Source organism: Nelumbo lutea, chromosome 3 (genome assembly GCF_056320005.1).
Source record: "Nelumbo lutea isolate HS-2025 chromosome 3, American lotus-T2T, whole genome shotgun sequence".
NCBI classification, from domain to species: Eukaryota; Viridiplantae; Streptophyta; class Magnoliopsida; order Proteales; family Nelumbonaceae; genus Nelumbo; species Nelumbo lutea.
Window position 1 is genome coordinate 10,313,700 of NC_142686.1, and position 27,238 is coordinate 10,340,937.

General features: G+C 38.8%; 1 protein-coding gene across 1 annotated transcript in view; it reads right to left on the reverse strand.

Annotated features, from left to right (window-relative positions):
* Nucleotides 1–27,223, reverse strand: part of LOC148862864 (methyl-CpG-binding domain-containing protein 9-like) — a 41,042-nt gene extending 13,819 nt beyond the window's left edge. The window contains exons 1-6 of the mRNA XM_088980961.1: nucleotides 26,204–27,223; nucleotides 18,524–19,256; nucleotides 17,223–18,362; nucleotides 16,421–17,101; nucleotides 3,887–4,186; nucleotides 1,470–1,805 (exon numbers count right to left, since the gene is read on the reverse strand). Coding sequence (XP_088837087.1) covers nucleotides 1,470–1,805; nucleotides 3,887–4,186; nucleotides 16,421–17,101; nucleotides 17,223–18,362; nucleotides 18,524–19,256; nucleotides 26,204–26,712 — 3,699 coding nt within the window. The 5' untranslated portion in view covers nucleotides 26,713–27,223. The remainder of the gene's footprint in view (nucleotides 1–1,469; nucleotides 1,806–3,886; nucleotides 4,187–16,420; nucleotides 17,102–17,222; nucleotides 18,363–18,523; nucleotides 19,257–26,203) is intronic.
* Nucleotides 27,224–27,238: the final 15 nt, after the last annotated feature.

Consider the following 27,238-nt stretch of genomic DNA (forward strand, 5'->3'; position numbering starts at 1 on the left):
CTCAACAAACTTTATTGATCCTTTTGTAAAACGCCTATACATATTTATAGACTGTAGACTCGTAAGAAGACTCAATAACTCTTAGACTGTAGACTCGAACTGAATTGCCATTTTCCTTTTTCAATTCAAAGAAGACTCAATAACACTTATTCTACTATTCAATAACTCAAACTTTAAACATAAACAAACTATAATTAGACAAATCAGTAACATATCATTAGACTCCACAGAAAAAAATGTAAAATGAAGAAAATACCCCTACTTTCCAAAAATACAGAAATACATAAAATTTCAGAAAATTCCGATTTTTTATTCTTCAGCTCCTGCATCAGGTAGAAACATGAGTGATTCTTCATGGGCTTAAGAGATCAAAAACTATGAACATCAGAAGTTTGTTAGTTGAAGGAGAACTTTCATTAATTAATTAAAAGAAATATAGAACAAGCACCCCAACAGGAATGCTGAACCCCACATACCAGTCCCCCCATTACAATGCTGCCCAAAAGAAGTCGACCCCGGTTGATCCTTGTTTAGCTAAACCATCAGCCAAGGCATTGGCATGGGCTTAAGAGATCAAAAACTATGAACATCAGAAGTTTTTTAGTTGAAGGAGAACTTTCATTAATTAATTAAAAGAAATATAGAACAAGCACCCCAACAGGAATGCTGAACCCCACATACCAGTCCCCCCATTACAATGCTGCCCAAAAGAAGTCGACCCTGGTTGATCCTTGTTTAGCTAAACCATCAGCCAAGGCATTGGCTGACCTTCTAACCCAGATAAAATTTTCATCAATTTCCCTTGTCAGCCACCAAATTTCTCTCATAGCCTGTCTCTGTCATTAACCCCAAATTTCCTTCATGCATCCATCCTATCACCAACCTTGAGTCCCCTTCTACTTCAATCTGATAGAGGCCTAATTGTTTAGCAAATCTCAACCCATGTAGGGGGGCCAACACAGATATGTTGGCAGAATGGAATTAAGGGTATGTCTTGGAAGCTGAAAGCAAAAGTAATTGATACACCGGTCTGCCAATGCTCTGGCCGATGGATTGGCAAACAGGGGGCTATGAGTGACCAGACGTATTGGGGTAAAGTGCTGTAAATGGAATGCAATTGTAATCTGCGGTTAGTTGAGACTAGCTGCCTCATAGGAGTATACAAATGATCATTCGGTGCACTCTATTTCCTTTAATAATAATAATATGATTGACAGTTATTTATCAAAAATGCGACCCTCTCCAAGTTTTCCCTTGACCTAAAACATTGACCTCCAAACTATACCCACCTTAAAACAACCTGATCAGGTTGTTTACAGTTTCTTGCTCAGTTTGCAATGTTGAACATCTAAGGAGACCAAACTGGGTAACTCAGCTTTATTTTTTCTGTCTCACAAGGTTAAATAGTGAAAGATTTGGGGAAATAATGCCCAGTAAAACCTAATGGAAACAGGAAAAAGAAAACATACCTCACGAACATCCTCAACAAAAGCTTCATGTGATCCACCATAGGCACCAGCAGCCAGTCGTAGGTCAATGGTTCTAAAATCCAAAGGGCGAGATACCATGGCAGGTGATCCAAGAATACCATCATCCTCATTATCATTAGAGCTCAACAGTGTTGTTCCCAGCAAATTACAGAAAACTCTTTCATCATCTGCAGCAACAGAACGACGTAACACACTACGACATTGTTTCATAATAATATCGGAAACAGTGTTAATATTCTTCCTTTTTCTTCCCTTGTCAGGCTTCTGATGCAGATTTTCACCACACACATTTGCTAGTACCGAGAGAACAGCTTTCTGTACCCAATCAACAAGGAATGGCCCAAGTTCAACAACAGATTCAGTATTTGGTAATTCAAAAGAAAATAACAAATTTTAACATGTAAAAGGGAAGTCTATCTCAGAAGGTATCAAACATATCCACAAACAAATTGGATGCCCAAACAGTGAAAGAAAGACGCAAAACCACATCTTTTTTACTTTAAACCCAGGTTCCCATGCTCCATCCACAGAAGGATTCCCTTCTCAACTCTAGAAGCATCTGAATTAGCTGACTCTGACAGATGCTTTTGGAGTTACCCAGGCCTTCATCATTGAAGGGATTGTCTCCAAAAATGGCCTTGTGGGCTATGTTACCCAGACACAAGAAGGGCACAACTGGATCTCGCATCAGATATGAAACTGACACTAAAAACTCAAGTATAAGGGCATCTGAATTAGCTGACTCTGACAGATGCTTTTGGAGTTACCCAGGCCTTCATCATTGAAGGGATTGTCTCCAAAAATGGCATTGTGGGCTATGTTACCCGGACACAGAAAGGGCACAACTGAATACGTCATCAGATATGAAATTGACACTAAAAATTAAAGTATCCAAAATTATATGGCACCCTTGTATAGGTATCCGGGTATCATACTTTGTTGGCCTCTCAAAAATAAAAAAGAGAAATGAAATAGTAAGAACCGTTCAGTGAAAAAATACATGTTTGCATGGAACAATCAAGTAGTGAGAAATGACTTAAGGCCCATAACTGGGGCTGCAACTTGGGTACCCAATTGGAGCAATTTACACTGTGTTAGGCCTGGGCTTTCGGGCCAGACCCATTCATATTTGATAATTTCTCAACCTGAGACCTCCCAAGTTGCATCCCTCCCATTAACTGACCCCATATAGTTGGGACTTAGGACAAGGCATAGTTGATTTGAGTTCTGTCATGCAGTTCGGTTTAGATTCTATGTTGTGGTTGAATAGACCAGGAAGAACAAATATAATTTAAACTCCAAGTTAGACTTTGCAAAGAGAACATGAAATCACAAAATGTAAATATGGATAATGGTAAAAGTTAGAATAACCACAACAAGAACACCAACCACATAAATAATCAACCAAATGAGAACCAAGCTCAGCCCATAAAAAAGAGAGAGAGAGAGAGAGAGAGAGAGAGAGAGAAAAAAAAGAACAGTACCACACTAAGTACTGTTATGTTATTTTCTAGAATTTAAATTCCAAACATGAAGTTCGCTCTAGTTTAAATAATGGAATGGCCATCATAATTGTTCAACAAAAAAAAATGCCATGTTTTGTATTGGAAGAAATTTATATTTCCTCCATTTAATTATGAAAATTGTCGCCTTGTAGTCATACTTTATCATGCCATATCCTATCACAATAAAAGTTCAAAGTTTTTAGTTCAATATAAAATTGAAGATTATGAAACAAAAGAAAGCCCATGGTCAAGCTAGCATAGGGTAAGGGTTGCAAAGGATCCAGAGTTAAGAAGGTCCAGAATCTAAGGAAACCATGGAGTTGAGTTGAAGGATGCACTCTTGACACCACAAAAATTCCCACTAAAACACACCTACAAATCAATTACCATTTTAGGATTACCAAGGTGAACCTGGCCCATCCAATGTCCCTTCTGAAAGAAACCAATTAATTCTAATTCCTTATTTTTCTACATCCCATGTGAAAGACATGAATACATGCATGCAACATGGCAAAGTCTAGAAACAAAACATGGAATCATAACTCATAAGGACATGCAGCAATCATGGTCCAATTTTTTACATGCTTCTGTCTCTTACAAACAATTAATACTCCAATTCTTTGTTTTTCTACGTGCCATGTAAATGATTACTCCATAAAATCAGAGAAGCTATAAACTGAAACATGCATGCATGCCCATGTCCAGAAACATGCATTCATGAGTCTAGGCACCAAGTTCTAATCTACAACATGAAAAGCAAATTGACAGAAATTAGTTGGCACATCTACCAATATGTGCCATATTAAATGAAACATATATTTAACATTTCTTAATACAACACAGTTTTCATGAATGGCCCAGCAGAACATAAATTTCATTATCAAAAAGTACCTTGGTAGGTCCGGATGCATTGCCCTTATAAACTTCCTTACTGATTGAATGCTCCAATATTTTTTTTGCCCATTCAGGTGGACCTTTCTCCAAGGCATCATATATACACTTTCTAATCCTGGTTCCCACATTTGTTGGCAACTTTCTGACAGGTTCCAGCAGTTGTGCCCACTCAGGGATGTTATTGTCATTCACCACTGTTTCAGAAGAACCAATTGCATCAGGATCCTTGTCTGTATTCCAAACCTCATTATCTCCCATCACAGAACCACATATTTGTTTTGTAGCCTCTGCAAGCAGCTGAGAATCACAAAAATGAGTGACTTCTATTCAATGAAGTTTCTTGATACACCATACCAGAGTTATTTGACTAAATTTGGAACTTAAGAACAAATTTAAAATCCCGTGAATCCAGGACCAAACAACAGAAAAAATCAGTTTGAAGACAAATGTATGCCATAAATTTGATGGATGCAACTTAGGCAATCCAGGTCCCTCTGGTGGTGGTGGGGTTAGGGATGCTGTGAATATGGAAGTCCTTGCAGTCTTACAGGCAAGGTTCAAAATATCGATAAGCCCAATACGCCGGGCGAATCAATACCTTTTTTTTTTACTTTTTTTTATTTTTTTCAAAACCGGTTCAGGGGGGGCGGTTTAGAGATCCTCCACCCCCTGAACCGGTCAGACCCCCAATACACCCACTGTAGGGGCATATCGAAGGGGTCCCTGAACGATACGTATCGGCCGATACGGGCTGATACTCTGAACCTTGGTTACAGGGAGTGGGCCTTGCTAGAAAATTGGGCTTTGGTAGATTGCTAGTTGAAGGTGACTCTAAACTGGTAATCAGGTGGCTAAGGGAACCAGAGAAAGTCCCTTTGTCCTTTAGGGGGGGCTTTGCAAAGATTTAAATGGCTAACCACAAGCATTGAAGTAAGGTTTCATTGGGAAAGAAGATTGGCCAATGGGGTGGCAGACTGTTTAGCTAAGCAAGGGATACACAAGAATCAGTTGCTTTAGGCACAGTTGTAATTTGACTTTTACTCCTTGAGGCTGCAGCTTGCACCTCTTTGGTGGAAATTTCCACCTTGTACCTTTCCCTTTTTTATTCTTTAATTTCAATAAAATTTCTATATCTTATCAAAAAACAAATGCATGATATACAAGGAAAAAGAAAGATAATGAGATGACGAAGTTACATAAACAAGACATAAGCACCCACTACATCACCACTCTTCAATCAATATCTAATAATAGGAAGGACCAAATATACATTGGTCAGAGGGAGCAGCAAATCTGGAACAGCATGAAATGGAAAAACATAAAGAAAACCAGTATACATATGAATAAAAGACAATTAAGATAATATCAATAGGAAATAAGCATCAAGAAATCCTAGATGCCTGCAAAGTATCAGATCCATGAATCCCGTTCCACTATTCTGTACTGTTCAGTACCACATCCATTTTTAAACTATGGGCCCGTATATCATTTCTCGCTATTCAACCCATGTCCTTTTTTGGCCTGACCCTGGTTCTTCTAGCCCCTTCAACTTGTAACAGATCACTACTTATTGGTGCTGTAGGTGGTTATTCTGCACATGCCCAAACCGTTTTAGTCTACTTTCCCTCATTTTATTACGTATTGGAGGCTTGGACCTACTTCCAGATTCCTTCAAATAAGTCCTTGTAGGTTGTAGCCATACAAACAGAGGACCAAGAGAGCAAGCCCTTACAAAAAAAAATCTGTACATCTAGTTAAAGACATTACAAAACCATTATCATAAGACCAAGTTTCAAATGAATTCATTTATGATCCTACCCTTTCTAGTTTTCCCACTCATCCATCTCAAAATTCATGTTTCTACCACTCATTTTTTGGGCATGTTGTTTCTAAACTGCCCAACACTCTACTCCATATTAGATCATTGGCCTTACAACCATTTTACAAAATCTTTCTTTTAGCCAACACGGAATTCTCCTATCACATACCCTTCCAATTTTCCCATCCTACGCTGTGGATGATATCCTCAATGTCTCCCTTGTAAATTATCAAACAAAGGTGGGGCTGACTTCTCAAGGGCTTGGGCTGAAATAGCATAATCGTCAAGAGTAAAAGACAGAATCAGATTGGATTGGAAACCCCCAGCAGGTAATAGAGTGAAATTGAATTTCGATGGGAGCTCCCTTGGAAACCTGGGTATGGCTGGAATAGGAGGGAGATTCAGAGATGAGGACTGTAGCAATGTTCTCAGGGCCAATTGGGTGGGGAAATTCCTTGAAGGCTGAACTGATGGCCCTATTGCAAGGTCTCAGCTCTCAGGCTAGCTAAATAGCTGGAATTCAGAATGATTGAGGCAGAAGGAGGCTCACAGGTAGTCATCCCTTGGGCAAAATCCAACAGGCATATTCCTTTGATCCTTCAGCATGTGCTGAGAGAAGCGGAAAAGATTGCAAGAGAAAATAGAGGTTGAATTCAAGTGGGTTAGGAGTGCAAATAGGCTAGCTGACTCATTAGCCAAACAAGGGGTTATGAGGCAGAATTTGTTTTGGTCATCCTTGTAATTTGGGCTTGCTAGAGGGGATTGGCATTTTGGTCAATCAAGTTGTATTAATCACCCGTACTTTTCAAGTCAATATAATGAACCTAAACTTTGCTGATCAAAAAAAAATTATCAAACTAAGGTGACAGAAGGGATCACATTGAGATATCTCCTGGACAAAATTTTTTGGTTGAACCATAAAATTTTGTATTCTTAAGCAGGAAGAACACCTCTATTGCGAAAACTTTGATGTAATTCAAGGATGGGCGGTATGGTCTCCAAAATCCAGAAGACCCCTTTTTGGATTGACAGTTTACGGAATGTGTGGATTTGCTCTCAAAATTACATTCATCTTCCCAAAATTTTAATATTGAACCATCCCCAACCTTGAAGGAAACAAAATCAAGAAAAGCTGCTTGAAAAAGCTCATTACTCCTTTCCAAAACACATACTTCATAAGAAGACTCCACCTCCTTGGTAATTGGTATGCCAACCGAACCCAACCACACCATATTTACAAGCCACTGCCCTTCTAGTGCTTTAAAAGAGCAAGGCGCAAAAAAAAGTGCAAGGCGCAAAAAAAAAGCGCAAGGGCCATTTTGTGCCGAGGCACAAGGTGAGGAACATGCCTTTTTTAGGCAAGGTGCATAAATGCAAAAAAAAATGCTAAAAATAAAAAAAAATGCAAATTATTAAAAAGCCTATTATCCCAAATATAAACTTAAATTTTAGAATAAATGTTTTAAAAAGCCTATTATCCCAAATTAAAATATATAAGCATAACACGTAGAACATATTTAAAATGAAATTTTTAAAATAAAATCAAGCATAGCATATAAAACATATTCAAGCATATAAACTCTTAATCTCTTCAATTTTTTCCAATTGCATTACTTCAAATAGCTAATGTGATGTTAAACATTATGCATTCCTGATTCTACAAGTGGCCATTGTACCAAGCCCCTCGAGGCAAGCCCAAACAAGTCCATATCAAAGTCTTGAATTCTTAATCCCTATAATAAAAGGTTTTCGAAAGCCCCAAATTTGCTAATGTTGCTCATTCATTCATCCTAATAAGATATTTTTAAAAGATGCTTATAGTTTCAAAACCTTTTTTCTATAGGGATTAAGAATTTAAGACCTTGATATGGACTTGTTTGGGCTTTGCCTCGAGGGGCTTGTTCAGAGGTCAGGGTAATGCCCTCGTCCCAACTACTAACATAAAAAATTAAAAATAAAAAGAAAAAAAGAAAAAGCAAGCACAAATTTTCAAAAGAGGCTCACTTAGGCGGAAGCGCAAGGTGCACACCTGGGCGTACCAAGCACACACCTTTTGAAAGTGTTGTACCTGGGACATAGGCAAGAGGTGCATACCCTAAAATGTGTCTCGCATGTGCACCTAGGTGCGCCTCTTTAAATTATACCCTTCTCCACAAAGCACTCCTTTCAATCTCAAATCTCCATAACCACTTCCGAAAAGTGCCTTATTAAACAACTTCACTCTTCTAATTCCCAAACCCCCCTCCCTTTTATCCCTACAAATCCAATCCCATTTCACAAGATATACTTCTTTTAGCCCCTTTAATACCCCAAAGAAATTCTCTTTGCATCTTCTCAATTGATTTGCCCCTAATGAAGGAACTTTGAGAAAAAATAAGTAGTAGATCGGCAAATTGGATAAAACACTCTCGCCCCCCCCCATTGATAAATACATCCCTTTCCAACCTGCCAACCTCTAATCATTTTTTTCCAACATCGGATGCCATGTTAATGGGATTGAAGCCTTTGCACTTGTCGATAGCCCCAAGTATGTGAATGGAAACTCCCACAACAAACATCTCAAAGCTTTGCTCACTCTTCTAAAAAAGTCTGAGATATATTGCCCACTCCAATCACCACTATTCATCAAGTTGATCATTTGCCCTGCTAATACCTCAAAACATCTCAAAATAGCCCTCAATTTCAGAACTTGGTCAACTGAAGCTTCTAGAAATATTAATGAATCATTTGCAAGCTGAAGATGAGAAATGGAAACTCCTTCCTTGCACACGTTGAATCCCCCAGTCATTCCTAATTCTACTCCCTTGATCATCAATCTACTTTAAACTTACCACCAATACAAATAATAATGGAAAGAGGATCGTCGTGCCTTATTCCCCTCATTGCTTGGAAAATTTGTGCTGAAAGACCATTTACAATCACCGAGAATGACACCAAGGATACACAGGCAAACATCCAACTTCTACACCTTTTCCCAAAGCCCATTCCCAAAATTTTTTCAAGAAAGCCCCATTCAAAATGATCATATATGCCTTCTCAATATCGATTTTACAAACACCTCCCTGCCACTTTTTATTCTTGCATCAACACACTGACTTGCTACCATCACTCCAACCAAAATCTGCCTTCCTTCAACAAAAAACATTTAAGCAGGGCCCACAATCTTGTGTAAAAGTAAAACTGATTCAATCTTCTTGATAAAACCTTTGTGATGATCTTATATGGAATTGAAATCAAACTCTTATTGGTCTAAAATATATCACTTTGTTTGCTCCATCAACCTTGGGAATAAGAGAGAAAAAATTGCATTTGCACTCTTCTCAATCATTTTTTCTTGCCAAAACTCCTTAACCATCGGCACCACATCCTCCTAACTATACTCCAGCAAGTCTTGTAAAAAGAAAGGTTGAACCCATCCTTAAATTCCTTTCTTCCCACAAAGTCCAACAGATGGCAGCTCTTACACATCTCCACATGATTTTACCCCTTTTCTTCGACCACCTAAAGAAAGAAGTGACAAACAAGCTTTGTATTCTTGGAGGAGGGAGCCACCTGTAACCAAAAAGGTCCATAAACCAAACCCAAATATCAAAACCGAAAGAGCAGGAAACTAATAAGTGGTAGGGGCTTTCACCATTAGCCTTGCATAGGATGCACCAATGTGGAGACAAGCACCTATTAGGCTTTTTCCTCCTCATGAATTACATTCTTTAACTCACCCATCAATAGTTCGCTTTCCCTCCTCTTGATCTTGACAATACGTCACCTTCCTCCAATCTATCCAAATCCACCATCTTTAAAATTTGTAATTTTTTGGGTACCACATTTCCAAACACCACTCTATTCCACACTTTTAAATCCTCTATTAAAGATATTAATGTTCTCATCATAACAAAACCAGCCCTACCTTCAATCTGATAACTTTTCCACTTCTCTTCAACAAAACTACAAGAATTGTGGATGCACCAACCACATGTTTTCAAACCTAAAAAGCTTGGAACCATCCAACTTTATGAAACTTCTCAATAGGATAGGTCAGTGGTCTGAAATAGAGAGTGCTAATGCTTTCTGTACCACATCTGAAAATAGCTCCTCCTAGTTCCCATTTAATAAGAACATGTCCAATCTTCTCAAGATAGATAGATCTTACCCATTTGATCAAGTAAATTTTGATCCCAAACAACTACAATCAATCAACCCATTTCGTCTAATCAACTCCCCGAAATTCCTCATTAATTCATTTCATTCAACCTCACACATATGTTAAAATCCCCCCAAAATCCAAGGGCCCACCCCCACATCATGAAACCCTTCAGGATCCTCCGACAACTCCCCTCCATTCCCCTTGTGTTTCCAAGTGATCCAGCATTACTGAAACCGAATGTAAACACTTAAAGAATCCCACTTTTGTCCTTTTGTCCAAAAAAAACTATTTGCCTCACACTCAACCCACCCACAATTATTTGAGCACTGTAATGTAGGCCATCTCCATTTTTTCCACCTTTGTTTCTTGCAAAAGCAATAGATCCACCCGGTTCTCCCTCACCAAATTCTTTACAACCTCTCTTCCCTTGAAGTCTCTTAACCCTCTCACATTCCATGAAATAATCCTCAACATGGTTCTTTTTTTTCTTTTTGTTCTTCTTTTCTTTTCTTTTTTTATCTAAATCTAAGGTCCAATGACTTTTTTATCAGTAATATAGAAAAGATTTCATTGATTAAAAGAAAAAATTGGTTAAAACAAGAAGCTGTGAAAGAAACCCAGCTTTAGTAAGCTGACCCAAACCAAAATTACAGCTGAGCCCAAAACAGATCTGTTCTTTGTACCCCTTGCGTAGCTAATCTATCTGCCAAGCTGTTGGCAGTTCTCCTCACCCATCTCACACAAATTAACATGACTTTTGAGAACCATTTAAATCTTCTGAGTTCATTTCTCAATTGCCATGTCACCCCCTCCCCTTCTGCAGCCATTTTATCACAGTTTTTGAGTTTCCCTCGATGAACAGTTTGCTAATACCCAGCTCCTTTGCCTTTTCAACCCCATATACTGCAGCCAGAAACTCTGACCTTGCCACATCACCCTGTCCCACAGACCAGAGAATAGAGCAATGATGTTTCCATCAACATCTCTAAGCACCCCCCCCAATGCCTGAGGGACCCAGATTACCCACACAACTCCCATCAAAGTTCAGCTTCTTCCAGCCATCTAATGGGGGAGAGCATGTCTCAATAGCTTCTTCCAGCAATAACACCCCAAGCCCTGAAGAAATTTTCAACCTTGAAATCTGAGAACTTCTTGCTTTTTGCCCAGTGTGTCACTCTCAATATTATTGTCTCAAGCAAGGCTTCCTTGCTTTTTTTCTCTTTCTTCAAATATTCTTGCATTTTTCTCCTCCCAAACAGTCCACAATAGTGCTACTCTAGTACACCTCCACAGGATCTTACCCCTCTTTTTAGTGCAACTAATACCTGTAGGGGCTAAACAAGCCATCCAGCCTGTCAGGAGATCACCTGCAACCAAAGAGGGCAGCAAACCAATTCCTAATAAAGCTAACAAAAGGGCAAGAGATTAGAAGATGAAGTGCAGTCTCACCATTCAACTTACACAGGACATACCAGTTAGGGGACAAACACCAATTTGGTCTTTTTCTTTGAAGTTGATCATAGGTATTAATACAACCATGAAACACTTCGCAGCAAAAAGCACTAACTTTAGGGGGAATGGGAGAGTACCAAATTTCCTTGACTGGGAAAGAAGAAGAGGAGGTGGCTACCAAAGAATGTAACAAGGATTTACAAGAAACAAGCCATCAGAGTTAGGTCCCCAAACCCTAGAATCCGATCCAACTTCTCCCAAGAACACTGAACTCAGCAAGTTTAACAATTCGGGCAGGCTAGGAAGTTCATACCCTCTAAGGTTCCTCTTGAAGCCAAAGTTCCAATTCAGCCCTGAGGGATGGGAGTGCTGACTCAAAAATTCAGAAATAGGCCTACCCTTGAAGCTAGAAAGATCAAAAAGAGAAGGGAATCTCTCACACAAAGGGATATTCCCAATCCACACATCCTCCCAGAATCTGATTTTTTTTTATCAAATGCCAAATCATACCTGATATGATTTAGAAAGGTAGGAAGGAGATCATGGATGAGCTTCCAAGGGAGCAGCCAAGGTAGCTCTATGAATACATCCAGCATCCCATCCATTGCCTGACAAGCCGTGAATGCTTGCAACTATTTTGTGCCATAATTTCTCATTTTCATTCAGAAACCTCCATAGCCATTTGCTGAGCAAAGCCCGATTCTTCAAACTAACATTATCAATTCCCAATTCCCCTTCTTCCTTCAATTTCACCACCTCTCCCCATCTGAACTAGCAGATCTAGGGTTATCACCTAGGAGTAAACCTAAATATTTCATAGGTCACACTCCTTTCTCACAACCTAGGGAATCTGCCATGAGCCTCAAATCTTCCTCTTCAATGTTGGTTGCAACAACTAAGCTCTTTGACCAATTAATCATCAAATTAGACACCCTCTCAAAGAGCTTTACCACCAACGTCAAGTTTTCTACCCCCTCCTTACATCATGTAATTTTCCTCACCAACATCTTGTAGATTTCCTCCAATTCCTGAAACATTTTCCTAGTAAAGGGTTCTCCTATAACATTCAGCCCAATGCCTTACTAACTTCCAGCTTCATATCAACCGCTTTATTCAAATCAATAGTTCTTTCAATGTAATGTGTCTCATCAACACAAATTTCTTCTTCACTTGAATCCCTTACACTTCTATCATCTTCAGACAAATCTTCTGCCCTCCAGCCTTCCCTTCTCTGTTAAAGTCCTTGTCCAATAGTTCCTTTTTCTGTTGTAAACTCTAGAAGGAGCACCTTGTGTATTTTTCCGTTTGCCTCTTCTTCTTTCTTCACCCACCTCTTTACCTCCTGAACCATTGTTTACAACTTTGCCAATCCCTTCAACCTCTTCTTTCCCCCTTCTTCCCTAATATCACCTTCCAGATAATCGATGGACTCTTGCACCTCAGTCACTGCCTCTCTCCTTCATTTCCATTTGTAATAGCATCCCAATGTGTTTTTTTCTCTCTCCATAGAACTTCCCCCACCCTTATTGTCCTTTTGTCCAACTTTAAAACCAAAGAAATCCAGAAATGAATGCACATCTTCCATAGAGCCATTTGATATTCTAAAAAAATTAAAAATTTAAATTTAAGCCTAAATTTGTATTCAATATTATCAATTGCAAACTTATTCTCCTATTCGCTCACCCCCTATTTAGATTTTTTTTTTTTGAAAGGTAAGATAAATTTATTAAAATTAACTCATAAAAGTACAGAACAGAACCTGCCCACAAATGGACAGGCCTGAGGGACTCCCACTACAAACACCAGATTGACTGAGTTCTCAATAGATGAGTTACATTTGAGTTTCTGAATTCAAGAGTGACTGAGATCCAAGAAAGCAGTTTACCAACAGCCAGTTGAACTATATCCTCTGCCCCTCTCACTTTTTGATTAAAAATTCTGTTGTTTCTCTCAGACCAAATGGCCCAAATCACAGCTGCCGGAATAGTGGCCCAAATCACCCCTATTTAGTAAATGGGTCATATAACTGTACACCAAAACACACAAATACATAAAATTAAATCCAGGCCATGGCCACCAGGTAATGCAGGCCTAATTGATTTGATCATCTCTACAGTCTACATAATATACCTTACCTTTTCTCACCAAAAAAAATACTAGAGTAACATGAACCCTCGGAACAAAAAAGTCATATAATATTTCCTACATTGGAAGCTATCAAATCTCCATTCAAATACCATTTTTGCCTATAGTACTTCAAATAAGATTTTCTTTTGAAGTTTAGTAGTACACTCACTGGCTAATTTAATGGCCTCTTCAGGCCATAGGCTTTACTTAGTTGTCAGAATAGAAGAGTATATTAGGTGTTTTGGCCTTTTCTTCTGGAACTGTTTGGATGTGAACATTAATAGGTCCTAGTCACGTTTGCATTTTTTTTTTGATAAATAACGTTTGCATTTTTTTATAGTAAATAAAAAAGAAAATTCATTAAAACAGAAGAGGTAAGTTACAAAACAGGTGATAAGGAATCACCCAAGACAAGGAACAAACATAACAAAAACCCAAATAATCAAATCCCTTATTTCACAACCCCGCAGACCCTACATCAAGTAAATCAAAAATCCACACTGACCCTGCCCATGCACTTTTTTTTATCAATAACCCTGCCCATGCACATTTCTACATACATTTAGAGCACCAACCTCAAAACCCACCCTCCCAGGAACAACTAGCTAAGAACCATACCCACTAAATCCAACTCCAACATGCCTGATACAAAATCTACACCCCAAGAGCAAAACAAAAACATAGTAGGACATTCTGTACCCCATTGAAATTCTTTTCTTACTGGAGCCAGAACCCCTTTGTTTCTCTTGCAAATACTCCTTATTTTCTTAACCTTTTTTGGGATTAACCACAAACAAGCCCCCCTTAATCTGGCAAAAATTTATGTAACATGTACCATTCTAGTCTTTCTGAGTTTTGAACCTTCTTACTGCATTAGAGACATTCTCTGACCTCTTTGTAAGTCCTTGGAATTTTCGTTTATTCTTTCTAATTCTAGAACCACATTCCTCTTGAAGATTTGCCCTGTTACCAACCCACCTTTCTCAAAGTCCTTACAACCATATTGATCAAAAAAAGTTAGTCCTTACAACCATACCCTACACCTTCCGAAGACCTAGTTTTTTTCTGCTTCAACACTTCATCCACTGGAAATGTTCTTGTCAGAAATCAACTTCTCTTGTTCTGTCCTCTTGAGAGGCCTCCAAAATTTTCTTCCGATTCCTTTTTTTTTTTCCTTGCAGCTTCCTCCCCCACCCCCCCCACCCCAAGGAAAAAAAAAAGTGTGGTTGTAAAACTATATTTAAGACATGGAGTGAATTTTAATGACTGAAAAGCAGCTAACAAAAGTGAAGGAAATAACAAACAGCTGACAAAGGCAGAGGAGGCAACAAGCAGCTAATAAAACAATGTGGAGGTGTATTGAGGTAACAATCGTGTTGACAATCTGGAAAGAAAGGAGTGCAAGAACACTCAAAGATAAAAGTTAAAAAAAAAAAAAAAAAAGGAAGCAAGCATTGAAATTATTATGGTGAGGATGGCACATTAGGTAATCTTTGCTCAATTTTCTATGATGACATCATTAGAGGACAGGTCACAGGAGTGGTCCTTTCTAGCCTGGCCAACAAATTTCCAGGCTTCAGCTAGGTTTGTGCTCAGGCCCAGCATGCACCAGGCCTGGAAATTTGTAGGCTGGGCCTGGCCCAACATAACATTTATTCCATGCATACATTATAGGACATTAAATATTATATATACATTTAATATAATGTATTTAGTCATAGGCCTGGAAGCCCAGCCAAGGCTTATATTTCAGAACTGAGCCCGGGCTGCCGCCCTTATCGTAGGTGCTAAGCCTGGCCATGATCACCCCTATTAGAGGGTGGCAAATCATTGCTTGCTCTTTAACAGCTAGAGCACCTATAGTCAACTGTGATCACCTCCTACTCATGATTTCATCAAAATGAATTTAGATGGCTGCAGGTTAGGAAATTCGGGATAGGAGTCTTCAGAAATTGCTATGGAACTAAATTGGCATCATTCAGAAAACAATTTCCTCCCTCCTACCATTACAACTACTACTACCCCCCTCCTTTCTACTATCTAGTTCCCTCATTGTTTGCTATGCTTCCTCAAAGAAGATATTTTGAGCCTTGAAAGTGGACTGGCATGCACATTTTTTGTAATAAAAAGAAAAGATTATTAAAAAAATATAAGAGAACTGATTACATCCACATGAGGTGTTGAGATAGCATGCAATAAAATCAAACAAAAACACAACTCTAAAACCACCCAACACCTAAAAGGGCCACTGCCTACGCAAACAGCACAACCTGCCAATCCTCCAGATAAGTAGAAAACAAAGAAAGATCCCCAACAGACTGATGTGCACACACATGTACTAGATGTTCATTCATAAGTAGATTTCCAGGTTTTCATAAGCCTTTGTTTTAAACCTTAGGCTGCAGTTGGTTTGAAGGAAAACCGGATAAGGAAGGGAAAGGTAGGGAAATCTGTACAATTTTACTTCTAACATTTTACATTGCACCTTTTACCCTAAATCAGGTATTCTTTACTAAGATTACCAAGTGATCCTACATCAATTTGGTATAGAGCATTTTTTTGCTAAAACTCCCATGTCAGTCCAATATTTGTGTACTGCCTGGGTTTGGGAGTCAGTATAGTATTATTGATTGTTGAATAAAACGAGCATAACATTTAAAGGGTTTCCTTTGTCAAAGCAATAAAATATCCACATAACAGATTGGGAAAGTAAATAACACTTATCCCCTTACTAATGCAGCCGTAACCCATACTTTCATGCAGCCATATTAGGTAATAATTACCATGACTGTTTCAAAGAACAATGATGTACAAGACATGTCAATTTCAATCTGATGGTAAGCATATACAGATATACTACTGAGTCATAAGGAGAAAATGGGCAAGGCAGTGAAGGAAACAGTATGAAGATTTTCATCTGAAACTTCAAAAAGATTTTGCAATCAAAACTACAAAACAGAGTAGAATAATAAGTGTGATCCAATCTTACCAAAGCATCTGCTTCCATTCCAGCCACTCCAGTAAGTGAGCCACAAAGCATTCCACCATCACCATGCAAGCACCGAAAAATTTTCCCCCCCTCACGGTTGGTAATCTCTGCAGAATCAAGGTTGGCATCCATGGAAGAGACGGATAAAATATATCTCCTAGCTAATTCTGGCCAAGTCAATTCGTTAACTGGGAGCATATCAACCTTTGTTTTTTTCACCAGAATTGAATTGTCAGCATCTTTCTTTCTCCCCCTTCTAGATTTTGATTCTCCAGCATCAAAATTTGGATCAACAATTGCTGCAACTCTGGACTGAAGCTCACCAATTAGCACTTTTAGCAGAGTGCTATGAGCCTTTGTCAAAGCAACACCAGTGCATCTATTGTAAGTTTGAGATGCAAGCCTAGCTTGGGCTGCTTCCTTCATTGATTCAGTTTCCACTTTAATGAATGCATGTGGATTTTCCCCAGGTACAGTACCCTCAGGTTCAGTACTTGGGAGCAAGGTATTGCCACCTGTATGTATGTTTGGATCTCTGGTTTCCTGAATTTCTTTTTCAAACTTCTCAAGGAAATTTGAGCTGTCAAACCACGGATTTACAAGCTCCTCCTCAAATTCATCAAATGACAATGGTTCCTTCAGACCCAGAATATCATAGAACCGACATAGCAACTCAAATACCTGAACACATATACCATAAAGGGAAAGGTCATAAAACCTAATGAAGTAACAGCAAGAGTTCTGTATCAAAATTAAAGAATCACAATATACTTTAAAAAATAATCGCAAGGCAAGAACATACCTGAAGAACATCACCAATCAACTCTGCAGGAAGCCTAGAGCTCAGAGGTTTGCCAGGAGGATGGTGATGATCTATTTCATGATCAACCACACCCTCCCTCCTGGGTCTTTTATACTGTCTGAATAAACCATCTAAGCCCTCTCCTTCCAAATCTCCTACTTGACTCTTCCTTTTAGCCAGGAGAAGACCACTTCCAACCGTATGTGCTTTTGATGAGTAATTTCTCTTATCCAGAAATTCATACCGTGAGCATTCATCAACTCCAGGAAGCCGTTCTATGATTTCCTGCACAAATTCCATATCTAGTCCAAATCTATCCTGGTCCAACCATCTTGACAGTGCTTTACACGAGTTCTCAAGGTCAGTCTCACTCTGAATTACACATGGGATGTCAACAGGCCCCATCAAACTGCAAAATTTGGCTAATGAACCAAAATCATCTTTACTTTTTGTATCTTTAGCATTAGAATATGATGAACAACCCACATCTAAATCATGATTACATAAAAAATTAAGTCTGCCTTTTTTATTGTAGACTTTGTGGCAAGCATCAACAAGAGTCTGAGAAACCATCCCCCACACTGAAGAAGATGATCTCCCTTCTACTACAAACTCACCAATTTGATCCCTCACTCCTGAATTCTCTGTGACAAATTTGTCAGTTCTCTCTAGCAGGCAACTGGATTGAGATGGCAAACTATTCATTGTTTGAAAATCACAAGCTTCACTTGAACTACTTTCAAAGCATGACAAAGAGTTATGTTCTGTAGGTGGAAGACACAGTTCAGAGAGAATCAATTGGATATCATAATCATCATCATAGTCCATGCCAAAAGTTGGAGAAGCATTAGTTTCTATATTTTCTGTAGCATCAAGTCGACCAAGACTTGTGTTCAAGATGATTGTTGATCCAATGGGGATTGCTGATGCAGAGCATGGACATCTTTTGACCTTGAAAATAGGTCCAAAGGTACCACCATCCAATACATCACATGTGAAAAGAGACCCAGTAATCCTGTCATGCCAAGAGGATTTATAACCTACAGTCCATATCTTGCTAGTGTCATGATATGATGGTCGGGCATCAATGTTACCCAATGAGAGAACAAAGAAATCTTCATACTGAACCGGAAGTCCACCCTGGGAGTAGCATCAACAGTCAAGCATGAAAACCAAGACTAAATAACTTATGTGACATACTAGAATATATCAAGAATAATTCAATAATCATTATAGCAGCAGAAAATAAGGCTCTATAAGGAACAGGTTGACAAAATAATAAATATGTATTATTCACTTACCTCAGGTTTAGGTTGCTGAAGTATACTGCCACAATCTCCCCCTGCTCCATTTTCTGCAATTCTTCCATTACTCCCTAAGTTGCATGCCATAGTTTCCACAATATCCATGTCAGATGAGGGATCCCTACTACAGCCATTTCTCAAAGAATCTTGATTTTCAGCAGAACTATTCGTTCTTGAAAGTCTTGCAGATTCTTTTCTTCTTCTACGTGGATGTAAGCCTTTCTGAACTGAAGTAAACCCATCACTTCTATCCTCAGCATCTACAGAGTTGCTTTTCAACACCAACCCAAGATGACAGGCAACATCCAACATTGACTCAAATCTCTTGCCATCTGGAGCACAATAAATTGCAAAGGCATCACACCTACCTACATGTTGTTTAAGTTCAACATGCCAGCCTTCTCCAAGTACACCATGCTTTTCAAAAATAAATTCTCTCAGAGCCTGCAGAAACATCTCATTTGTATTCTGAGGTGGTAATCTAAGGGTTGTATTATTGTTACTTCGAAGCCTTCCTTTAAGTGTGGAGCTCGAATCTGTCTCCTCAAAACTTTTAGTAGTACTCAGCCTTTGGTGCATTGCTTCTTTGGAATCTAAGTTGACTGTTTCAATCATCATACCAGGTTCCTTGAGTAAATCAAATCCATTCCCCACACACAATGAGTTAGAACATGTTGCTGAGGCGCCAAATGCAATCCCAGTAAGAGAATTTTCACACATCGTAGGCATTCTACAAGTCACCAAAACTTCAATCAGTAATCATTCCTAGGAGCAAAACCAAGTAACATAACCACTAATTAACCAAAAAAGAAGCTATCCCAACCGAATAAGCAATAAATGCATGGAGGTGGGGGAGTTACTTTGATCAATGTTAACAAACAAAAGGAGCAGGGTATACTTTGATCCCAAGGAATAGAGTAATCCATCCAATGTAAACAAATACAAATAACAGTTGAGTTGTTACTTTTACCATCACCATCTTAAAAAGGCAGGTATTCATCCTTATACATTCACCACTATTACCAAGTATAGTACATTTAGAGGATTAGTACTGACACATTTGGCAATACTATTGTTGTTACTAATATTTGGATCGACAATAGAGGTGCTATTTCCTTCTTTTTGAGTAGAGAAATTTTCTTTATGCATTAGCACAGAAAAATCATAATAATATATATAAACAGAATAAATACAAAAAGTATGGGAGTCTTTATTTCTTTTTTCTTTTGTTGTGTGTTTGTGTGAGAGAGAATTGGTATCTGCCCTCTTGCCATTAGAAATCGAAAAAGGTGAGGACAATATATTCAAACAAAATGCTGTTTTCTTCTCTCAAATTTAAGAGAAAATATAGAGAGTCTACGATGGCACCAATCAATTGTGGAACCCCAGAAAATAGCCTTTGTCCAGTCTCCCATCATGAAAAAATGAAGTAGGTTCTTCACTGTCTCAGCATCCAACATGAAAATTAGAGTTCCAGTTACCTACTATAAACAGGACTTGAGCAACAAAATATAACCTGACCCTTTACCATTCAAAGACAACCTTCCAATTGAAGAAGGCCCATCTTACCTATCAGGCGATAATCTAAACCTTCTTTTTGAGATCAATAAAACAGTTACACCAAGGATCAATGTACAGAAAGGAAAAAAAAAAAAAAAAACATAAAACAAAATTGATAGGGGAGGAAATATGGGCCTGATATCCGCATAAAGAAAGGTGTCATACAAGTAAACAAGCTCTCCTTGATTTTTTTTTTATGAGTAAGCTCTCCTTGTATTCAAGCACAGAAGACTCACAGACACCTTTCAACAAGACACACCCCTATGAGAGGCCTAGAACTCGCCACGCTCCAAGTAGCCAAAAAGGTAACAAACATTGAGGTTGAGCACCCTAAGAATCACTCACCCAAGCCAACGCACTGAACACTGATAAAGACTTCACCATATGGCTAGGGATGTCAATGGATGGATCGGGTTAAATAGTAAACCCACCTTGACCTGATCCTATAGGGTCAGGTTTATTCTGGTAAGGGATTGCATTAAGGTTTTCATTCTTTAAGCCGAGTCATGTTGGGGATTGGCATGCCCACCCCGCCGGTCATGGCTTCTGACTCCAAACCCTTAAAATTTAGGATTTCTTTTCATGTTTATTTTGGTTTTTCTTCTTTAACTAATGGAGGAAGTGACACCTCAGAATCTATTAACCAAATTCCAACCTAAACAAATGTCTTTTAGAATTTCAAAATGTGTTATAAATAATGCAATTGAAAGGCTGTGGGTGGGGAAGGATTGATATCAGGTCCAACCCTACAGGGTCAGGCAGGTTCAGGAAATGGCATGTTTCTGAGTCGGGTGGGGGTAGAATTATTCATAATACCCCTTGTCTTCAACATTTCTTTTATCATCCACATGGCCATGTCACACCCTTCAAAACTAGCTTTACCACCAGTTGCAGACATTTTATTGGATTTTGCTGCTAGCTTTTTGCTCCTGTGACAGGTGGTGTATTTGTAAATAGACAAATAAATTATATAACCTAAATCTTCATAACAATGCCCATGAACTCAAGCATTCAAAGAAACAGGTTACAACCTTTAATAAATTTTACAATTGGTATCCCAAGTTCCCCCGAAAAAAGCTAAGAAAACCAAAGTTCAAAACTAAATCAACATCCCATATCACATCCCGATACTCTTATGCATCAATTCTCCTGATATCCTTAAGTTCTTTTAATGCTAGTTGATTGCACCATACAGTAAAGTTTAGTCTATTAGGTTGGGTATGCTTGGTGGTGGTTGCAAGCAGTTTAGCATCAAGACCTTGGAAAGATGAATTAGGATCTTCCTGGAGGAATTGATGTTTTGGAAGGATAGTAACCATCCGACGACATAGTTATTGATGACAAATATAAAGAAACAGAAGTTAGACCTGCAACAAGGTAGTGGATGATAATCGGATCTTAGCCTGGAAGAGCATAAAGAAAAAGAATTTCCAAAAATGCATAGCTGTCAATTTTGTAGTAGGGAATAGAATTCAATTCACTTCAAGACGATGCCTGGAACAGTTCAGTCACTGCCTATCCTAATCTGTGCCTTGAGGAAGCAAAACTTAATGAATGCCATGGGATTTTTTTATAAGTAAAATAAAAATTTAATTAAAGATAAAAGAAGTTACAAAAGAGGGTGACAAGTCATCACCCGAATACATAGACCAACTTTCAGAATAAAGAACAAGCTCCACATTACAAATCTGATAATCCAGGAACTAACCTAAACTATTTCCAAAATCCTCCTGTTCTAACTGACTGAATTCTGGAAGAATCAGCAACCATTCTAACACTGATCTGCCCACAGCCGCGACCATCTTGTCCATGCTGCAGGCTTTGTCTTCAAAAGTCCTTCTGCTCCTCTCCTTCCAAATGTTCCAGCAAATTGCAAATGGGATACAGCTCCATACACCCTAACAAACCCACTGCACCAGCTCAGCCCACTCCTCTATTTGACCCCCAAATGCCATGGGATCACGACCCAGCAAACAGGAAGTGCATTTATTAGGCATCTTATGGGCAAAGCTGGAATGTTCCTCTCAGACCTCTCCATTAACAAAAAGAGATAACACGAGTAAATGACTATAGGACGCTAAAGAGGTTTTTCCAATTACGTCCTTTGATCCTTGAGAATAAGGATTTAGACTTCCCCTATTTTTCATTTGGAAATTCAGACTGTGAATAAAGGTCTCTTTCTTTAAAAAAAAAAAACTGAGACAAGAGTTGTAAGGTTGATCATTGAAGGGGATTCAAAGATAGCAGTATGGTGGCCAAAAAAGTTAAGAGGTGGTTTGGCAGTTAGGAAATGAAATCAGACACAAGTGAGAAGTAGGGCTGCAAGTCGTGCCGGGTTAGGTCGGGTTGAAGCCAATCCTAACCCAACCCTAAGTTCTAAACCCCAACCCTAACCCTAACCCAACCCAGCCTTCAATCCGACTAACCCAACCCTAACCCTAACTAAATTCCTTCAACCCTAACCCAACCCGAAGTCAATTTCGGGTTGGGTTGAACTCAGATTGGGCCCAACCCAACCTTCTTCCCATCCCTTAAAACCTCGTAGAATTTCTTGATTTTAGATCTTAACTCAACTCTCACTACATATATTAACCTATGTTTCATTAGTATTTGTTTGTTGACGTTTTTTTTGTTCTTTTGGTACAAATTTGAGAAAAACAAGTATCAGAAGTTACTATAGTTTATTATGAGTTATGACTTACGATAGATCTTTCTTAGGCGGCAAACAACATAGAGGAGATGAAGAAAAAAAATTTCAAAAAACAAAAAATAATGTTATTAAGGTTTAGTCTTTCTAATTAGAATTAAGTGAAGTAATTATCTTCAAAGAAATACACGATACTATATGGTGGGAGCTATACAAATATCAAGCATCTAAACAAATCAATGTATGTTATATATTACATATAATATATATTTATATATGACATGTACTATAGAGTCGGATTCGGGTTGGGTCAGGTTGGCTAAGGGGTCAACCCTAACCCAACCCGAAGTAAAGTCGGGTTCATGAATTTCAACCCTAACCCTAATCCGAACATCAACCCAACCCAACTTTTTCGGGCTGGGTTAGGGTTGGGTTCGGGCCAACCCGGCCCAAACTGCAGCCTTAGTGAGAAGTGGCACTCAAAAGATTCTAACGTCCAAATAAGATGGGTAAGAAGATCTGCTAATTGTCTCACAGATGGTCTGGATAGACAAATTCGTAAACAACAAATGTGTTGAACACAATTGCAATAGGGTGATGGTGGCATGTGTGTGTGTGTGAGTAATGTAATGGTTTAACTCAATTGTATTCACAACCTCTTGATGTAACCTCTTGTCATTTTAATCAATCAATGAAATATTTTTTGTGTTGCCAATCAGAGAGAGACAGAGTTTTAAGTGATGACCACTTTATTTCAAGAAGGTATTTCTAAACATTTGCACAACATGAATCATTTAATATTAGAATGTCCTTTCCCAAGCAAAATAAGAAACAATTCAATTGTACTCTATGTTTGATTCTAGAAGCCAAACTAAAATGGGGTTATATCAGAAACTTTCATGCTAAATCTGCAGCAGTGACAACACTCCATGCCAGCCAGAAATGCTAAGTGAAAGAGTGAGTGGTTATGGGCCATCTGCATTTATAGACTAGCATGGGGCGTTATCATTAGTTCCACAGCCCACTAAACAGCCACTGCATATTGACATTCCGCTAATCCGATCTCTTTTTGAAGACATAGGTGTTAGATTCAAATTGCTCAAATTAATTCCATTCAGTTCAACTGATAGATTAGATGAGTATATAAATGTATAGGAAAATTACTTGAACTTCTCCTGTGTTTTCTGACAAATACTTAAACCTCCTCTGTTATTTGATGTCCACAAAAGGCCAAACCACCCTTCACATTTCAAAATAGATACCTTCCATTAATTGTCCTGATGAAAAACGTTTATGTAACACTTTGAGGTTCTTAAAACCCTGTTTTGCCCATGCACCCCAAGTAGACTGACTCCTAGCCTCCCCTACATATACAATCTTTACATTACATATTCCCCATGACTCCCCAGAATAATTGCTCTCTATAGACTCTTTGCTTAGCCATGAAATGTCTAATTGAGACAAATCTCCAATGATGATGTGGAGGCATATTAGGGCAGCCATACCGTGGATGATTTGGGAAGAAAGAAATTCAATGATTTTTCAGCAAATTGGTTAAAGGCCATTATTTTATTCAAATTGGTTAAAGTCATGAAGGTGTTATCATGGCCATTTACTGAGGACCTATAGGCCACGGCAACTCACTGAAAGCAGAGCTCTAGGCACTACTACAAGGATTGAAGCTTAGCAGACCTCTCAACATTTCAAATTTGCAAGTGAAAAGTGACTCACGGACTGTAATAGAGTGGATGAAGAACAACAGGCCAGGGTCATGGTGGTTCAGACAAAGCATCAGGGAAATTAATCAGCTCAGATACAAGGTTCACCTGGATTCAGAGATCAGCAATTCTCTAGCCAGAGAAGGAGTAAATAGAGATGCCGGATGAAATGCATTTGTCGTACAACTTAAAAGGGTGATTGTCACAAAAGCTACTGTTAGTAGCTGGAGAAACTATACATCATTTGTACGTATCTATTTTTATCACTACTCAATAAAGTTTTCTGTTACATTCATCAAAAAAATAAAGATTTCTGTTACCATCAAAAAAGAAGCGGAACCAAATCTCCATGCCCTTTATTATTTCCTTAATCTCCACATAATGTTAGGATAACATTATGGAACTTCTCCTTACCAAGCCATTTTTTATCAAATCGGATGTCTTGGTACTTCCCTTTCGTCTAAAAACACTAAGAAACTGCATGCCAAATTGCCAAATTGCCAAATAGACAGGGAGTCAAGACTATGAAGAACTCATAAAGACAATCCCACATGGTCAAAGAAATATGGTGCCTTGGACAATCCATGAACATTTTTTTTCTGCTGCTGGGTCTTTATATTTTTTGGCATTATAAAGGATTTCCCAAATATATTTCTGTCTAGATAACAGCTACATGCCAATGGCCCCAGTACCTTAGTCTTAATTGAATGCTAATTAGTCATAATAATGAATATTAATAGTTTAACTGACTTCAATAAATCATGAAAAAAATGAAATATGACCTTTCTAAGTCCAAGGTCTTGAGTGATGTTTTATCTTATATGTTGGGCTTTAAGCAGTTATAAGGAACAAGCAGAAGATCAAAATAAGTTAATTTATGAATTCAATTCGGTTCAGGCGGTTTCTACATCCACTAGAGTAGTGAACAGTTTTTCTACCTTTGTATTTTTTCCCTAATAAGTTTCCATTACCTGCCACAAGAATGTCACCTATGCTTTGAATGGATATCATCAATGGTGGGGGAAATTAAAAATAATAATAATAATGAAAAATACCGTAAATGTTAATAAGCCATCTTCAAAACAGAAATTAGTTGAACAAGTAAGCCATACTTACAATTCCGTTCAAGTTGTTTCAGGAGGGAATTATCCAGTTCTGGGGAAAAAGCTGAAGTTTTTCATTTAATTTAGGAATCTTACACTTCAGCAAGTGTTCGCACTAAAGCCGAAGTCCAAATAGGGAAATTATTAAAGCTTATAAATATAGCATTTTAAATTCAAATTGTAAAGTTTATATGTGAGAATTTGAGCAATAGTAATTTTTGGGCGTCTCTCTTCAAACTGTAACTTTTGGGCAGTCTCATTGCAAGCAAGCTTCGAAATGTTATAGAAAACCAATTACCAGAAGTGGGTAGAGAACTGGCTTTAAGTCATTTAGGAAATTCTAAGTTGCTTACATTAGCACTCCTATAAATTGTTTTCTATGTTTAACTTTAGACAACGTCTTGAGAACCTTTCATTGCCGATTAAAGGAGCTATCTTCCCGGATTTCTATTGCTGAAAACAGCTAATGCGATAAACAAAGAATAAAACAGAGTCTCACATGGAAGAAAATGGGATTTTAACTTTTATTTCTTTTTCTTCCCGGAAGCAAACTACATTTTCAACGCGTCTTTTCTCACCAACTTAGAATCTTAGAGACTAAAGAACATGAATAAAATAAAAAGAGAAGGATATGAACAAAAGCCCATACCTAGAATTCTGCCGCAACTCCTCGCTTCCCTCACCATCCCCATCGCTCGGCGGCGAAGCATTGATGTCAAGAAGCCTAACACCACTTCGGTTCGGGCCCGTACGAACGGCTCCCAAAGGCCACCGCTTACTCCCCACTCCATTCTTCTGACAATCAGAACAAAGCCAGTCTTCAAGCATGATAGCCTGGCGACCCCTCATACCAGCGCAGCTGAGGTGGAACCCGCGCTCGCAGCCGTCACAGACGAAAACGCTGTTCCTGACCTCCGGGCGGCCACATGCACTACACGCCGACCCACGGACATCACCGGGCAACTCGGCAAGAATTCCAGCTGGTGGCGGGGGGACATCGATAAAAGCCCGAACGACGGCGTACGGGTCCTGGGAGGAGGAGGATGGGGAATCGAGCGAGGACGACGATGGGATCTCGTTGAGATCGATGCCGAAGAGCACCGGACGGATCTCTGGCTTCACATCGTTGGTGCTGGTGCTCGAATCCTTGAACTCCATTAAAGAAAAAGGAACCTTGATTTCGCTTTCGACGGTGCCCTCTGCGTCCTTCGTGGCATTTTATTTTTGAAATTTTCGATTTTTCCCAAGTAGCCGTGACAAATGTGGAGGAGATTACAGGATTCGAAGGCTGCGATTAAGAGGAGGACAAGTTAAGTTTCCGTTTGGGCTCGAGACTCGACCGACCGACTGGAGCAGCCAAAAAAACGCGAGAGAGGGAGAGAGAGATTAGAGGTGGAGGCAACAAACAAAAAAAGAGGGAAACGAGCAAAGTGCCCAAACTGAACAGACCCCCACCACCAAGACCAATCGAACCAAACACACCCCCACCCCGCCTCTTCTCCTTTCTTCTACCCCTCTTCTCTCTCTCTCTTGTTAATGTGTGTATGTGTTGCGTGTGTTGTGTACGAAAGGTCTATTATAGTATTATGGATGGATAGAACGAGACCCTGCTTTTGAGGGCAAAAATAAGAGAGTATGTATATATATATATATATATATATATATAATTAATCAATGTGAATTG